Genomic DNA, 17,801 nt, shown 5'->3' with positions numbered 1-17,801 from the left:
TCCCCAGCTACAGAACAGCAGAGACAATACACTGAAATGTCATGATATTAATCAACCTAAGAACGTTGGTTGACAGCACTGAGTGTTTTCTTGATGAGTCGCAGTGGCATCTTTTTGGTGTGGTCAGTGGGGGCTCCAAATTAATTTCTGCTCCCATTTCTTCTCTACCTCACTGGGGACATAACCAGTGTGGGGGGAGAATCAAAGGGATGTCACAATATGGGGTCTGACTATGATTTATTTTATTGGCAAAAGGTTATTTCCACATGACCAAGGTGAAATTGGTGGTTCTAACAGGAATGCAGCCACAGCCAATTATATCTCTGTTCCTAAGACATGTGACCCATCAACAACCCAATCATATAAACTATGAGGAGACGGGTATGGTGCATTGTGCACATGGTGGGGCATATCTTCATATACAGTGCATTCAGAAAATATTCACGCTTTTCCACATTTTGTTATGTTACAGCCTTATTCTAAAATGAAAGAAAAGACTGTTTATTAGCTATGCAATCAATTCTCATCAATTGTTGGAATTGATTGCAACACGAGACAACACACATGCACTGCACACACCTCTGAGACAACACGTGCACACCCCCAAGGGAGAACAGAGCTCTGGGTCAGCCATATTCGGCGCCCCTGGAGCAGTTAGGGGTTAAGTACCTTGCTCAAGGGCACAACAGCAGTGGTAGGCACCTTAGGTGCCAGCAACCTTCCAGTCACCAGCTCACATCCGGCTCCCTCCTGGGGTGGGGACCGAACCAGTGACCTACCGATCGCTGGCCGGCCTCTCTAACCTATAGGCTACCTGCTGCCCCCAATAGATTAAATTATTTTTTTTCCTCATCAATCTACACACATTACCCCATAACGAAAACAGGTTTTTAGAAATGTTTGCTAATTTATTAAAAATAAAAAACTGAAATATTACATTTACATAAGTATTCAGACCCTTTGCGCTCAGGTGCATCCTGTTTCCATTGATCATCCTTGAGATGTTTCTACGACTTGATTGGAGTCCACCTGTGGTAAATTCAATTGATTGGACATGATTTGGAACGGCACACTATATATAAGGTCCCACAGTTGACATTGCAGGTCAGAGCAAAAACCAGGCCATGAGGTAAAAGGAATTGTCCGTAGACCTCTGAGACAAGATTGTGTCGAGGCACAGTTCTGGGGAAGGGTACAAGAAACATTTCTGCAGTATTGAAGGTCCCCAAGAACACAGTAGCCTCCATCATTCTTAAATGGAAGAAGTTTGGAACCACCAAGACTCTTCCTAGGGCTGGTCGCCCGGCTAAACTGAGCAATAGGGGGAGAAGGGCCATCGTCAGGGAGGTGACCAAGAACCCAATGGTCACTCTGACAGAGCTCCAGAGTTACTCTGTGGAGATGGGAGAACCTTCCAGAAGGACAACCATCTCTGCAGCTCTCCACCAATCAGGCCTTTATGGTAGAGTGGCCAGACGGAAGCCCATGACAGCCCGCTTGGAGTTTGCCAAAAGGCACCTAAAGGACTCTCAGACCATGAGAACCAAGATTCTCTGGTCTGATGAAACCAAGACTGAACTCTTTGGCCTGAATGCCTTGCATCATGTCTGGAGGAAACCAAGCACCGCTCATCACATGGCCAATACCATCCCTACGGTGAAGCATGATGGTGGCAGCATCATGCTGTGGGGATGTTTTTCAGCGACAGGGACTGGGAGACTAGTCAGGAAAGATGAATGGACCAAAGTACAGAGAGATCCCTGATGAAAACCTGCTCCAGAGCGCTCAGGACCTCAGACTGGGCGAAGGTTCACCTTCCAACAGGACAACGATGCACACAGCACACAGTACACAGCCAGTACACAGCCAAGACAATGCAGGAGTGGCTTTGGGACAAGTCTCTGAATGTCCTTGAGTGGCCCAGCCAGAGCCCGGACTTGAACCCGATCAAACATCTCTGGAGAGACCTGAAAATAGCTGTGCAGCGACGCTCACCATCCAACCTGAGAGAAACTCCCCAAATACAGGTGTGCCAAGCTTGTAGCATCATACCCAAGACTTGAGGCTGTAATCGCTGCCAAAGGTACTTCAACAAAGTACTGAGTAAAGGGTCTGAATACTTATGTAAATATGATATTTCAGTTTTTTAATTTTAATAAATTAGCAAACATTTCTAAAAACCTGTTTTGGCTTTGTCATTATGGGGTATTGTGTGTAGTAGGGAAAAAAATAATTTAATAATTTTAGAATAAGGCTGTAACATAACAAAATGTGGAAAAAAGTGAAGGGGTCTGAATACTTTCCGAATGCACTGTACATATACAAGTATATGTATGAATCTCAGATCTCTTTCTCTTAAAATCTTCCATTTATATACAGTGCCTTCAGTAAGTAATGAACATTTTCACAGATTTCAGCATGTTTTCTTCTTTTGGTTCTATACTCCCAAAGTTTGGATTTGAAATCAAACAATTACTTTTAAGGTTAAAGTATAGATTGTCAGCTTTTATTTAAAGGTATTTATTTTGGTGTATTCTATATGTTGGTTTCACCATTCAGAAATACATTTTATATGTAGTCTCCCTACCTAAATGGTGAAACCATGTACACAAATACCATCAAATAAAAGCTGATTTAAAAAACTTTAACCTCAGAGTAATTGTTTGTTGTTTGGATTTTGAGTATAGAGCCAAAAGACTTCACTGTCTCATTACATACGGAGGGCACTGTACATTGCACAAAATTGAGTCAAGCAAGCATGTTGTCTTAAGTTAGGATTCAACCTGTGATGTTAAGTGAATGGTCACTAGAAGTGTGTGTGTGTGTGTGTGTGTGTGTGTATGTGTGTGTATGTGTGTGTGTGTGTGTGTGTGTGTGTGTGTGTATGTGTGTGTGTGGTGGGTAAGCCTACTCACAGATGTAGTAGTACTCATGCCCCGGCCGGAACTCAAACCCCAGTGAGAAGGGGGTGAAGAGCTGAAACTTCTCAGAGAACTTGAGGGGGCCATTGGGGCTCTGGGGCCGGTTACACTCCCAGCGCTTGAAGCCCTTCATTCGGTGATCGCAGGTGGTGTAGCCGTCGTAGTTGACCATGAAGAGGATGTAGCGCTCCATGCGCTCCTGGGGGAGGGGATCCTCATAATGGGGGCAGTAGATGTCAAGGTAGTCGTTGATGGCCACCTCCACCGTATACTCCCCATGAAGAAACCTGCAGGGCAAGACAGAAACACAAATGTAAACATACTAGACCAGAGTGGTGAGACATTATAGGGTTTTTCACACTTAAGTGCAAATCTGGACCATGCTCTTTTACGGCACCAAATTACGGCATTTTTGAGATTGCCTCAAATCACCCTCCCTTCAAAAGCCCCCTAAGAAATGGAATGCACAAAGTATTATTCTTTTTTTCTTTTATTCTTTTTTTAAATATGTTTTTAGGGCATTTCTACTTTATTGGGATAGAGACAGTAGAGATTGACAGGAAGGATGGGAGAGAGAGAGGAGGGATGACATGCAAGATAGGTCGAGGGTCGGAATCGAACCAGGAACCTTGCGATTACGTGGTAAGCGCATTAGTGTGCTACGCCACTAAGCGCCCCCGCACAAAGTATTCTTCTTATAAAACAGGACAAATACAGCCTTATAGCACCATCCATTGTCATGACTTGCACCACTCAAACAGAAACTGCCCTCTGAAAGATGAACAATTCTACTGTGTTCCACTGTGGGTTTGCACCTGGGACCTGCCACACTGCCACAAGACTGTGTTAGCCCACTGAGCTTGTTACACCATGAGATGGCAAATGAGAACAGGACAGACGGGAGAAGATAGGAGTTCAGGAGTTCACAGAGTGAGAGCGGCTTCATTAAAGCGCCTTCACAGGGCCTTGGCTCTCACCCAGCTCTGGTGAAATGAGTTTGCCGGTTGGGGCAATTTCGATACAAATTGAGCACCTGCACGGTAGCACAGATCTGGCCCCTACTATGAAATCCCAGAGAGTTTTTCCCACTGTGAATTTACTAGAGCCACCGCCATGGTTATTAACTCCTCACATGAGGCTAGGCTGAACGCAGAGTTCAAATCATGAGCCCAGTGATGATTGGGCTTCATCTACGGCTAGTCAGAATCCTATTCTGAATAATAGGACACATTGCATGGGGGTAGTGCAGTTTTTTTCAAGCCGTTTTTGCAGCCTCGGCCATAGCATAAGTGACAAGTCGTGTTCACCTCCCCAGTGCAACCAGTTTTATCTCTCCCACCCCCTCTTGCATGTAATGAAATTGAGATACCATGGGCAACGAGAGATCTTAAATGGTTTGTTACTGCCCCTGTTGACACCTTCCTCCTATACCTAGCAGATAAACCAAGGGTCTAATTAGCCCCTAACCCCTTGATGATTTTCACATGCTAAGGTTTTGGACACACTCGACAATGGAGACTGAGTGTGTCAACTTGCAAATAATAGGACGAGGTGCTTGGGGATAGGCAAAGCTGAACGGACACAGATTTTAGCTCAGTTGATGAGACCACTGATTGGAACCTCCTGGTTTTGAGATTTTTTAAACAATTTTTTTGCTGTTTTCTCCACTAAGTGGAACAGATGTTATGTTGTAAGACACTGTTGCTGTGGAAAGAGACTATTGTCACAGACTTTGAAGTCCATATAAACAGGTTTGACACACTGACCCCAAAATCAAAAAGAGACCCCAAATACCAAAATTAATTCCTTTCCCACTGTGTGTCACTTCTCCCTCGGCAGTCCATATCCCTTAACTGTCCTTATCAGGCACGCCATGAGCGAGATCCTCAAAGAGGCCAATAATCCCTCACAAGGCCCTGGTGGGGAGGCCATTTTGCGTGTTGTTGAGATAAACCATCACACAAACATGAGCAGTGTTTATGGAAGCCGCCAGTTACTGGGGGGTAGTGTGAAAAGCAAAGGGGAGAGGGGCCAGGGGGTAGGGTGGGGGTACAGAGTGGGGGGTGGGGTGGGGTTTTGCAGGCAGGCCTGGCATCAGATGACAGCTGATCTGGCGGGGTGGAATTAGTGTCAGAGGGGCCGAGCGAGGAGCCAGCTGCCATGCAAGGATCTTCTCAAGAACCCCCAGCCCCCCATCCTCTGCTGCCCCCTCCACCCCAACACCTTATCGCAGCAGACCAGAGATCAATCCCCCTCCTCTTCTCTGTGTGTAGTCCCATGCTCCCTCCCGTCCCTGCCTGCTACTTTCTTTTCCGTCCATCACACCCTGGTAAGAAATTAAATAAAAAACTTCAACACGTGAACACACAGAAAGAGAGAGAGAGAGAAAGGGGGGGAGCGTTTCAGTTTGGACACAGACTATCCTCTATTATGGAATATGGGGTTGCACTTCTGTATTACTCCCCTCGGCCAATGGGGTGGAGGCAGTGATTTGATAACTACACTGAAAATATAATAATGTTCCTGTGGCCTGCTGTAGTAACCTGTGGTCTAGATGTAATTCTCTTTCCATAAAACATGTGTTAGGGGCCCTTAAATGGATACAGTCTGTCATCTCAGCATATTCTCTCAGAGTGCGGCCCCATCTCACTTTCGGATTCAAATTGTGCATTATGTCTCACTAAATCAATAACTAAGCTTTCTCTCTCTCTTGTCTCCCCTCCCTGGTGCTCGTCATTAAGGGTTGGTGGAGGCAGTGGAATGGTGAAGCAATGCAGTACTCCTTTGATTGAGTTCCGTGACACGTTGGGAAATGACCTTGTTCGGATGGGAGGGGGAGAGGTGAGGGGGAAAAGGATATGACAGATCCAAATATCAATAACGGTATCCAGGGGTGTGTGTGTGTGTGTGTGTGTGTGCGTGTGTGTGTGTGTCTGTGTGTGTGTGTGCACGTCTGTGTCTGTGTGCAGGTGAGCTAATGTATGCAAGCTATCCCAGGTCTTGTAATCAATCACTCATTGATCTTGGCCCACCCCTCTCCCTCAGTGTCTCAGTGCCTACATGTTCATGATTGGTGGGTCCAACCAAAACCACCACCCCTCCCCCATTCCGACATGACAAGCAGCAAATGAAATATTATCCCGTCCACTGTAAATACTTGTCAGGTGGGTGAGACAGGTTCCTCCCTGATGGTTTGGTTATGATAACTCTGAGACGTGCAGCGAGCCTGGCCAACCCCTTCCCTTCCAGACACCATGAATAAACCCCAGCCCCTCTCTAAACGGCCTATTTCTCCCAGACCAGAAACACATGGTGGTTGTGGTGGTGATTGATCGATTTAGCTTTCAAACTAAAAATGGGACGGGAGAGGGATTCCTGGTCTTTGAAAACTCCCAGGGCGTTTCACAGTCCATCTGACCACCAACAAATTCCCACAGAACCTTAATTAATCAGGTCAAAATGTTTAGAAGTGCATTATAAAGTGTTTATAATTGGGTGATTTAGTGGGCGAACAAACTCTGAAACAAGACCTGGGCTTCCTGCTTGTTTTTTTGTTTTTTTTCCAAAACCACTCTTCTGATTTAGTGTCTTGTCAGGCTGGCCTAGGTCCGGCAATGTGGTTTAACTCTCCCCTCTTTATGACTTCATGGGGTAAATGTTTGTCTGTAGCACTATCTACTTTTGAAGCCCTGAGTAGAACCCTTCTTTAAAGCAACAATGTCAAAACGAAAAACGTACACACAAAAGGTTGTAGCTTTTGTATCAACTTCAGAAGTATGAAAACATTGCGGCAATCTTCAAATCTGTGAACTCCACAGAGGGGAGGGGTTAATGGTGAAGTGGGATGGGGGACAACATTGTGTGAATTATCCCTTAAATCATGCAGCATCAATTACACAACGCATCACGTTTGATAGATAACATATGACCAATAATATAGTGTAAGAACTCCGTTGACACTTGGACCAATGAGGTGGGTGGGAGTGGAGAATGGGAGGGTACAGAACAGCCCTTTTCCTCCAACAGGATTCTCCTTCTCCTTCTCTCCCTGGGGGCCAGTTCACCCTCTTACCCAGTGGAGAAAAAAACAACATGAACTCTCTTTGCCACCTGCTTTTACCCTCCAACAGAGGCCTCCAGCTGCTTGTTTGTCTGTGAAACACACGTTACAAGATAAACCACCAGCCAGGCGGAATAAATCAGGGAGTCAGGTCCAGGGAACAGGGGGTGTCCGGGGGCACAGAGGAGAGAACATTACTCTTCTGTTTCTGGCCTAGAGCGCCTTCCGTATAGCAACACATCATACCCCCTCCATGCCCGTGCCAATCTGTATCCAGAGCCTGATGCTAACTAATGAACTGAGGGGCTATCGTTTGTAACGTTCATTCAGGAATTCCATTGTCAACACAAAGCCAGGCCGGGTTTGTTTACATCTTGTGGATTTTGGCAAACATCAGGATACAACGTCTGTCAATTGCCAGTATCCTGGCCGTGGAAATGTGACTTTTTTAACCTCCGCCGCCCCTCTGTTGTTGACACACAGCCAAGGCAAATAGGGGAATTTACTCTGCAATTAACTGATGACCTGGGCAAGTTGACTTTATACAAACAAATGGATTTAATAACTTGACACAACCCTTTCAAACACGTCAAACCCCATTTTTCGTCCGCACGTCATATGATTACTCAGCACCCAATCTTGGACTTCTAGCTTTTGTTTTAAAAGTACTCTCAAACAAGTTTTTTTTGCACAATACAAATCAATCATTTGAGTGGTTAAGTTGGAGGGGGCGGGGGGGTAGACAGGACAGGAGTGGGTGGATGAGTGGTGGAGGGTGAGAATGGCTCTTTGTGTGCTGGCCGGGTGTTGTCTGGAAGCCATTTCCACGTGTTAGTCCTCTGGCCTCATCTGGAGCGCCCACCTCTCGCCATGTGGAACGTGTTTATTGTGCTTTATGTCAGGCAGACGCACAGGCAGCCCTCCGGTTTCCGTCCGCGCCACCCCCCCCCCCTCTCTCCCTACATCTCTGTAATTTCTCTTGTTATTTCAATTCTGTGTGAGCAATTTTCCTATCGAGGCGTTTACACAAACTTAACCTCCAGTTGATGTTCGGCCAACACCGAGAAACAGCGCCACAGCAAAACCAAACAAACAAACAGGAGAACATTTTAGAAAGGACGCCTCCAGGGGACAGTGTGTGCACAACGGAGAGATGAAAGAGATTGAAGTCCTCATTTAAGTACCTCTACCTCAACCTCTCTCTTTCTCATTCTCTTTATTGTTAGCAAGGTAATAGACAGGCAGGGTATAGTATGTATACAAGAGTGAGTGTGTGTGTGTGTGTGTGTGTGTGTGTGTGTGTGTGTGTGTGTGTGTGTGTGTTTGTCTGTGGTGGAGGGGACCACAATGTGTGTGTGGGTTATAATTATCTGCTGTACCTTCAGTGGCCTTGAATTAACCATGAGACAGTGTTTTAATCTCCCAGCCCCCACCACCACCCCCACCCCCCGTCAACACTGTGTTCTTGTTTACCCACACTGCGTAAGGGGGTGGGAGAGGAGAGAGCACTATTCTCAGGGCTTCTCTGCTTCTACTTGTAATTGCATTTCCATGTCTCTGTCTGTTTTAAAAAAGCGCCAACTCACTCTGTGGCACCTTGTGACACCACAAAAAAGAAGTAGTGCAGAGTGGATATGTAAAAGATATGAGAATAACAATAACAATCAAATAAAGAATCAACTATGATGGACCTGGAAAACTCGAAGGTAGGGAGGCATTGGTTCAAATGAACATAGGGTTGAGTGGCATGGCAAGGCTATTCTGATTTAAAGTTTAGTGTATGATCATGAAATTATTGCATCGCTAACGTCCAAAAATGAGAGACAAAAAGCTGACTCAGTAATGCTCACTGAAAAAGAAGCAGCATACCTTACAATGACAAGCTTGTACAATCTGGAGCCCACTGTATGTACAATCTTCACTGTATTTACTACATATCCATCTAGCATTCCTCTTTAGCATAATTGTCATAACATGCAGTGGCATTTCATGACAACATACAGTGGTTAACCTAGAGGAATACAGTAGTAATAAACTCACGACCATATAACAACAGTTGCTAGGAGAGGATGACAATGATGGTTATAAGTAGGGCCACTGGACCCAGCTGTGAGCTATAACTAGGGCCCACAGTTTTTCCTAGTTTAGAGGTCCGAAGAAAATCGTGGGCCTTGTTATAAGTTGTTATGGCATGTTACAACGCACATGATGTCATTCTTCAACCTACATTATGGGCATTAATTCCTAGTAAAGGATATTGTTATGAAGCAGTCACATTTCCTTTTCTTGATCAACATTGAGAGACATTGCCACTGGGGGGTTTTGAAAGTGCTCATCCTCACTCACAATATTTCCTATCCCCTGTGTCTGACAGAGAGTTGCCGCATAAACCACAGTGATAATTGTGAACATGGTATCTCTTAGCTGCTAAATTAGATAGTGAGGACACTCCCTCTGCATACCTGCTGGCATCTGGTGTGAAACCAGACTCCTTTTTTATTTCACACTCCTCAAGACAAGGGAGGAATAATTACACTTCATCTGATGGGGAACTATTTCCAACCCCCCCTTCTGTAACAGCAGAGGCAGCAGTTGCAACAACAACAAACACAACAAACTGGAGCACATCTGTGACATTTTGTGCAATCGAAAACCCCGGAGTGGTCTGCAAGAGGGAGCTGGGTGGGGAGGGGGGTTTGAAGACTAATTGAGAATGCTTGAGCACACTCACACCTTGGGAGGGAGGCAGCCGGCGCGCGCGCGCACACACACACACACACACACACACACACACACACACACACACACACACACACACGCACACACGCACACACACACACACACACACACACACGCACACACACACACACGTCTTCCGGCATCACCTTAGGCCAAACACAGGTGATTTAGGTCTAAGTACCATTTAAATGGCAAATGCAATCCATGCCTTTCAGGACCATTGGGGCCCCAATACTCTTCTTGCCTATACTTTCTTTAGTTTCATCAATACCCTCTCCGCTTGGGAATAATTGGAAGAGAAAGTAAGCGCTCTCCCAAACACTGTGCACATCGCCCGCAGATGGGGAGCAGATCAGAGCCGATGGATATTGGCAGAGCTGTGATAAATTACACTCCCTCTAATTCACCATAGCCACTCTGTCCTGTCCACTGGTTTTGTTTTGTATGGCCGAGTAGGGAAAACTCACCATCACTGCATTCAATGTCCAATGAGTCTCACTCTGCTTAGCAGGGACATCTACTGCACCACGCAGCTTGTGAAGACGCTGTACATTTATAACCATATCAGTAAGACCAGGCAGAAACTTAAGGGTTAGACTTTCCCTTAGATTTTTTTTTACTACCTGCTCTGTTAAGAAGAGTACCAGCTCATATGTTTGTGGTTCTGGTTTTATGGATCCCAAGGAATCTGTTATCTATTTGAGATGACAATAGGGATAAAGCACCAGGACCTTTTACAAGCATGTTGAGTCACATGATATGTCTGTGTTAGGGATCATGATTTCAACTCCACTGACCTTAGAATTTATGGAGCTCAAGAGTATCTACAGTACTGTACTCCTGCAGCCAATGAACTAACAAGTGTAGAGCAGCCGGCCAAGAATATTGAATAATACAAATAATAATTTCATAATTATGAATACTTATGAATAAGATAAGAACAATGTTAACAAGAATACAAAAAAATGGGGTATGAAGGCTAGTATGATGCAGGTATTTGACATGAAAGATTACTACACAATTGATATCAGAGCACTTATACAGTATAATGTGAGCAAATACAACACTCCTTTTAAAGCGAGCAAAACAAGCAAAGAAAAACTCATTTTTTTTTTTTTTTTTACTGGTAAAATAAGCCATAGGATAATGCCAAGTAACATTTAGTCATCGGTTTAGGACAGACATCAGGTACCTGTCAAAAGCTTTAGGAAAGATTAAGTATTGCAGCTGTTGGTTTGACTCCCACAGAAAGACTAGGCTGCATTGAGTGTTGTTATGATTTATGAGGATTTAAGCTTGTGAAAAAAAGTGGGCAAGATTTTTTTCACTCGGTATTGGCTAGGCCAAGTTAGGGTACAACTGAATACTCATCAAAGATGTTTTGATCTCAAAACCATGCGCTAATATAATTAATATGAATGAATATTCCTGAAAAGGATTTACAAATCAAATTTAGCTCTGAGGGGCCACAGCAATGCAATCAATAGAATTAGTTATGACTGCAATTTTGACCCACTGATTTGGTTCTTCCTTTGAGCCCATCACAATTTGGACTGACAGGCGAATCTTGACTAATCACACACTCTTGGTGATTATGTTCCATTTTAATTTGTCAAAACATGCCTCATATTCTGAAAACATTCTCCAAAAAAATAAACAAGACACAATTAACCTCCACAAAATCTACCATGTACACGCGCTGCACTTTCATGTTTGACAAAGTGGGGGATTTCATGGAAGTTTACCAGATTAAGTCGATTATTACAGAGGGAGAGGAGAATGTAAATACGCCCTCCATGCGAGGTGTCCTCTAGGGGGCTTGTGAGATCTGCAGGATCTAACCGTCAGACAGAGGCACCACGTAGTCTTACGCATCATGGGGCGGAGTGCACCTGGCTTATGAGAAAACATCAAACCAAGAAGAAAAAACTTGAGGGGATAGAGGTTCACAATCAGCGCATGTGTGAATGAAACACACACGCACACCTCATTTAAAAATCTCAGAAAATGAGAGAATGAGAAACAAACTGCCTCTGTTTTTCTATCGGTCCCTATCAGGTTTCTGCGGCCTCTTTGCATCACATAGGCAAGAGGGAAATATGGGTGGGTGGGTGGGGTGGGAGGCTTGAAGGAGCACAAAGCTAAATGAAAATGATCATGATGCCATGCACTCCGGAGTTAAGTGTATCATGCCCCCACCCTCTCCTTAGCCTGCCCTCTTTGTCTTTTTTAACACCATTAGCAAAGTGCAGGGTAATGGAGTTAGCGAGCTAGCGCAGTTCAGTGGTGAAGGATTGGGTGACGCTAACAGCCCCAAAGCTTAGCCGCTAGTCCCTGGCTCAACATGCAGGCTGTCTCTTCGGGTTTAATGTTGTAGTGCTGCCACATCATTATTCAAAAGTTCTATAACTTCTCGTCAGGGCAGAAGGACTATTCTCAAGCTCAAAACTTCAAGTACAAAATAGTTCATAATATACCCCTATTATTTTCTACTTTGTGAAGAAAACTTTATATAGTCCTCTCATTTACATGTGGGTCAACATGAAGTGTATCTTACTTTTATATTTCTCTTACACATACACATACACATACACATACACATACACATACACACACATACACACACACACACACACACATCTTTCAAGAAAAAAGGAGAACACCTTTCAGAACAGAGGAAGGTATTCACCACAAGGACTCTGAACCTCACAATGTTGTGTTCGAGGCTCACAAACACTTTTTTACTCACTATAGCTAAATATCCCCAGCTCCTTGCATGCTTTACAATGATTTACGGTTCAATCTAAGTCTACTCCTCTAGGGTATTGATTAAATATATATTTCCTCTAAGTAGGAATGTGTGTCATTTGTCAATTTGCCATGCAGGCTAAGATTCCACCCTCCTCCCCTCAACCAGGACTATTAGCCTTATGATAAATTGCCATTGATATCTATGCCATATGTGATAAATGTTAATAAGATGGATTTGTAGGTGTTTTGCTCTGTTAGTATTTGCTATAATAATATAAACAGTGTCATAGACATTTAGTGTGAAGAAGACTGCCTATTTTGACAGCCCGATGAAGCAGAGATGCATGATTTCAAATACTGTACTTGGCATCGCACTTGATCGCAATTTGAACACTGCAGATAGAGACTATATTGGGTCATGCACCATTAACTTTAAATCCACATAAACTGTTCCCAGAATGTAGAACTATCATGAATTTCTCAATGTATTTAAAATTTGACACAATTATTCTTAATTTCTACAACAGGACCAACATTTTTTTTTAAAGAACAGTATCTTCCATCGAATTCCCCCTTTTTAGCATCCAGGTTTGTACCTTCCATGTGGGAATGGAGGCACCCTTGGGAGGCATACATGCAAAGCTCAGTTGCCGAGTACAGAGATTACACTGGTACACGGTGCAGAGTACCAAAGGTTCACACAGTGGACAACACTTCCTGTCACCAGGCCTTGTGCTGGTCTCCACCCTAACCTGACACCTATGCCCATTTGCCAGTGCTGCACTACCCATGAGGACCGGTACACTGCCTTGCCCCCTCCTGTCCCGTTCCTTTCTGCAATCATGTCATGTCGCCGTTGCCCCCGGCGATGATTCTCATCTCGGTGGGGGCTCTCGGTGTTCCGTGGACCGCCCGCTCCGCCCGAAACTGGAGCCTTGTCATGACAAGGGCAGAGACAATGGAGGCAGTGTTGTCAGTGCACTGCTCCCAGGCAAGGCTCCCAGATGTGAGATAAAAGATACAAGCAGGGAGACAAAGTTATCTGTGGCCTGTATCAGCCGGTGGGGGCCTGGGAAACTGGATCCTATTGTGGTGGAGTGGAGCGGTGTGTGTAAAAGCGCCCACAGGGGCAGCAGACAGTGCTGGGACCGGCCCGGCCCCCTGGGTTGACAGCTAGGGCTAACGGGTAACTCAAGCTGCTCCCACCGTCCGTTTCCCAGGCTCTCACACACACACACACACACACACACACACACGGTCAGGTACAGTATGTGGCTGGAACTCTCCCCACTCAATGAGAGGATGACAGGGCTCTCAGAAAAGAGCATCCACCATTACGTTGGTTTTTCACAATATTGCGGTAGCCGTATTAGACGTGAGAGTGTGCCTTTATTTAATTTCCCATTCAGATTTCCCATGTTGACCTGTCTCAGTAATTGGATGCATTTTTAATTGAGACAGGGCCCTCCACACAATGTTTGTGTTGTGCCCCCGACATGGGGTTAGGCAGCCTGCAAATGTGAGAGGTGTGCTTGCTTGCCTGACAGAAAAAAAATAAGGGGAAATACAAGGGGAACCGTAGCCGGTTTCTGTGCTGTGTTAAAAGTATACATATTGGGCTGTCAGAACTATTTCAGATTTCTATGGAGACACAGTGTTTCAGTCGTTGAATCAGTGAAATATGTACCCCCCCTCGCTTCACAGAAAGCGGCCAAACACCACTTGGCACCTGTATTATTTTATTTTTTTATCACTGTTGGCAATTAGCAATGATGTACATTTTGACCTCTCTAAAAAGATTCAAAGCTGGGAAAAGGGTGACAGATGGACGAAAACTGACAACCCCCGGGGAGAAGGGAACCAGTACCTTGCTGTCAAAGCAGTGGTCCTGTTGAGCTCCTCAACAGATAGGAAGGGGTCTTGTATTTGCCTTCCCAACACGACTACTAGAGGCCGGAGAATCTAAGGTGAGCCAGGATCAAAGGAGCAACTCACGGCTCACTGAGCAATATTGGCAACACAGCACTACCAGATCTAGGGGAGGGGGGGAGGAAAAAAATAGTGGGAGAAAATATAAACGAGAAAGGGAGGGAAGGAGGAAGGAAGACACTGCTATGGCTATCTGTGCTATCTGTGCTATCTGTGCTGTAGTCGTTGTCATTCCACCCGACCTACACAGCAACTGGGGTGTCATGGCAAGGACCAGGAGTTCTTCTTGACCAAGTGACCTGCCCAGCAAAAAATAACTAGTGCGTTTTCCTGGCCAGGTTAAGAAAAACTCCTGGCCCTCTCCACATCATCTGCGGTTCTTTACATTTCCACTGCTCGTAGCCTTTCCCTCATTCACAGAGGAAGAGGTGAAAAGAACTCATATCCTGTCACTCATCATATTGCTTTCACCTATATTGCATGCTTATTGCAGATGAAGGGAAGGATACAAATGGTAGGAGGTCACTAGTAGATATTGAGATGCCCCCCTAGGCCTCTCTGGGGCTTTCTGAATGCAGAGTTAGAAGAAGCACGCCATTGTCAAAAAGACAGCAATACCGGGTTCTTCTCAACTTTAGTTGGAACTTAAGTTCCATGAATCCACCATGCTCAAAAGAGGGTTGAAGACCACTGTCTGTCAAAATGGGGTTTGTTGTGGGACACTACTAGTTGCTCATACATTGTCCCCCCCCTGTGTCTCATATATGGCTAATGTGCATATGGTAATCAGCTATTTGACTTCAGTAAGGTAGTGGTAAAAGTGGTAAAAATTATAGAGATATTAGGAGAGTAGACCCCACCCCCCCAGCTCTGTACCACATGCTGGGTGAAATGTGATCGCTGACTCTGTCTCTGATTACTATGGTGACCTCTTGTGAACTTTGCACGAACTTGTCTGGGAGGGGTGCCCGAAGGAAGCAACAAGACACTGAAACACAAGACATGAAAAAATTAAATATATATCGCAGTGACACAAAGTGACACAAACTTTTCTCTCTTTTATGGGGCAGTCCTGGGTCAAATACATACATATGTAAAATACTGTGGGGCGCTTAGTGGCGTAGCACACTAATGCGCTTACCACGTAATCACAAGGTTCCTGGTTCGATTCCGACCCTCTCTCTCCCATCCTTCCTGTCAATCTCTACTGTCTCTATCCCAATAAAGCAGAAATGCCCTAAAAACATATAAAAAAAAACAACTAAAAAATACTTGGGCTGTGCTTCATATAGTATGTCTGGTACAATGGAAACAGTTCCAAAAGTGTAAATGCCAAGCTAAATCAAGCATACCTCGAATACTTCCAAGTATTTAATATATGTACTTGACCCAGGTCTGGATAGAGATGGTGTCTTACTTATGCTGCTCTGAGCTACCTGCTACTGAATCACTTCATCAACGTTGCTTTTAGCTTGCATCACAAGCCAATACTGTTATGGACAAAATGAAATAGAACTGATGCAAAAGCGGAGAGAGGAAAAGGAGAGAAAGAAAAAAAGAGAAATAAGCACTCACGTTCTCAAGCCAGCTCTCTGGCAATGTTAGATATTAAACCCCGGTTTGGGGGGTGTTGTACCCTTAGAGTAAGGGGGCTGGAGACAGAATTCATCACTGGACCAGACGGGACCTGGAGAGTGGATCAATGTTGGGTCACGACCCTAAAAACACTCACAGTCTGTGCTACTGAGAAACAGCTGCGATTGGCCAATCGATTGGGGTCCAGACTAAGCGGCTGGAGGGATGAAGGAAGCTGCATGTGTGTATGTGTGTGCTTATGTTCTGTGTCTGTGTGTGCATGTGTGTACGTATGGCATCATTTAGCCACTGCGTTAATCAAGCAGACAAGGGCACAGCGAGGCAACACTCTGGGGTCAGGGACACTGGGGCGCTCCCATCTCCCTGCTGTGCTCTTATTAACCGCTGCTGAAAACCCTGGAGCCCACGCCAACCCCAGCCGCCTCGCCCAACAAATTAATGTCAAGGGCTAAAGCTCCTCACGCCGGCCCATAACAAGCCTCTCAATGAGGCCATTCATACTCCGCTTGGGGACCGGCTACGGCTCCAGCTCTGACCTCCCTTCTGCAGCCAAGTACAGGCAACCGGCAAGAAGAGGATGGTACGGATTCTCCTGATTGCCACTCTGTCACTCCTCAGTGCCGGCCAGGCTTTGTGATAATTATGGACCCCTCTCCAATCCCACTCAGCTCCAAAGCACAAAGGGACAGTGTGTGAATGTGTCTGTGTTAGCAGCGTTGCCAGACATCCGAGCCCAGCAATTTCATCAACACCCATGGCTACGCTTGCCTCTCAATACCCGGCGGCCATAAAGGTTATGACTGCCCGTGGTCAATATCGACAGCGAGATGAAATGTGCTCTAATTGTCCTGACAGCATCCAAGCTCTCCATCTGTCGGATTTCTCATGGCTGGGGTTCTGTCATTCTGAGCTCAGCGCAAGCTGCTCTCGGGTATCTCAGAATTGTCACATTTGGAAGTGGTGATACTGATTACAGAAAAAAAGATTCATGGACACTGTGACATGGAGACACATTTTGTCTTTTATCATCAAAAAGATATTGTTTCCTTATTTGCTTCACTTGAATTGTTCCAACGGACCGGATAATATGAACGTTGTACAATATTGATTACACAATGGGACGTTGCAAATCCAAGACCAAAACTCTGTTTAGATTAATGATATATGCAGTTAGATCTCAGTCCACTGTACTTCTTTTCACCTCCCCCCCCCCCCCCCCCCCTCTCTCATTGCCTCAGCCCTCCTGATTGGATTTAATGAAGTGTCTCTTCTTGCTGAATCAAGACAGCTGCTGCAACATGCCCGCTCTCCGTGTGGCACAGGGCTAGTTTGCCTGCTGCGGACAGCTCAATCTATCACAGAGCAACAACGCCACATGGGACAGGTGGGCCTAGGAAAGAACCGAGACGAGAGGGGCTCTCCAAGCAAAGAGTGCCGTGCCCCGTGCCACACGCACACCAAGGTACAAATGGAGAATGTCATCTCATACATGAGAAGCCAAATGCAAGTCAGTATGATCAAAGGACAGCTACCATTTGGGTCTGCCTTTTTTCGTGGAGATCCTTCCTTTTTTTTTTTTACTCCCTAAAAACAATCTTCTGAGGAACGAAGGCGAGTGACTACTCTCAGATAGACTCCAAAGGCAGCATTCTTTGGCAGCAGCAGCTCAACAGAGTGGGGAGGAATGGGCAGCCACAGGAGACAGACTCTCACATGGTGCAGAGTGTGCCAGGGCTAGCTTTCATTATACAGGCTCCCTACCCGAGCTGTGCCACACAGCTCATTAAAACGCCACCACTGCCACA

At 45.3% G+C, this 17,801-nt stretch overlaps 1 protein-coding gene across 1 annotated transcript in view; it reads right to left on the bottom strand.

Moving 5' to 3' along the window:
- Nucleotides 1–17,801, bottom strand: part of efna2b (ephrin-A2b) — a gene marked incomplete at both ends in the record, with an annotated part of 95,066 nt that overhangs the window by 7,186 nt on the left and 70,079 nt on the right. Inside the window, one exon of the mRNA XM_083671352.1 lies at nt 2,916–3,208. Coding sequence (XP_083527478.1) covers nt 2,916–3,208 — 293 coding nt within the window. The remainder of the gene's footprint in view (nt 1–2,915; nt 3,209–17,801) is intronic.

The sequence above is a fragment of the Argentina silus genome (assembly GCF_951799395.1).
Source record: "Argentina silus genome assembly, chromosome: 6".
Classification (NCBI taxonomy): domain Eukaryota; kingdom Metazoa; phylum Chordata; class Actinopteri; order Argentiniformes; family Argentinidae; genus Argentina; species Argentina silus.
This window is presented reverse-complemented; position numbering and strand designations above follow the sequence as displayed.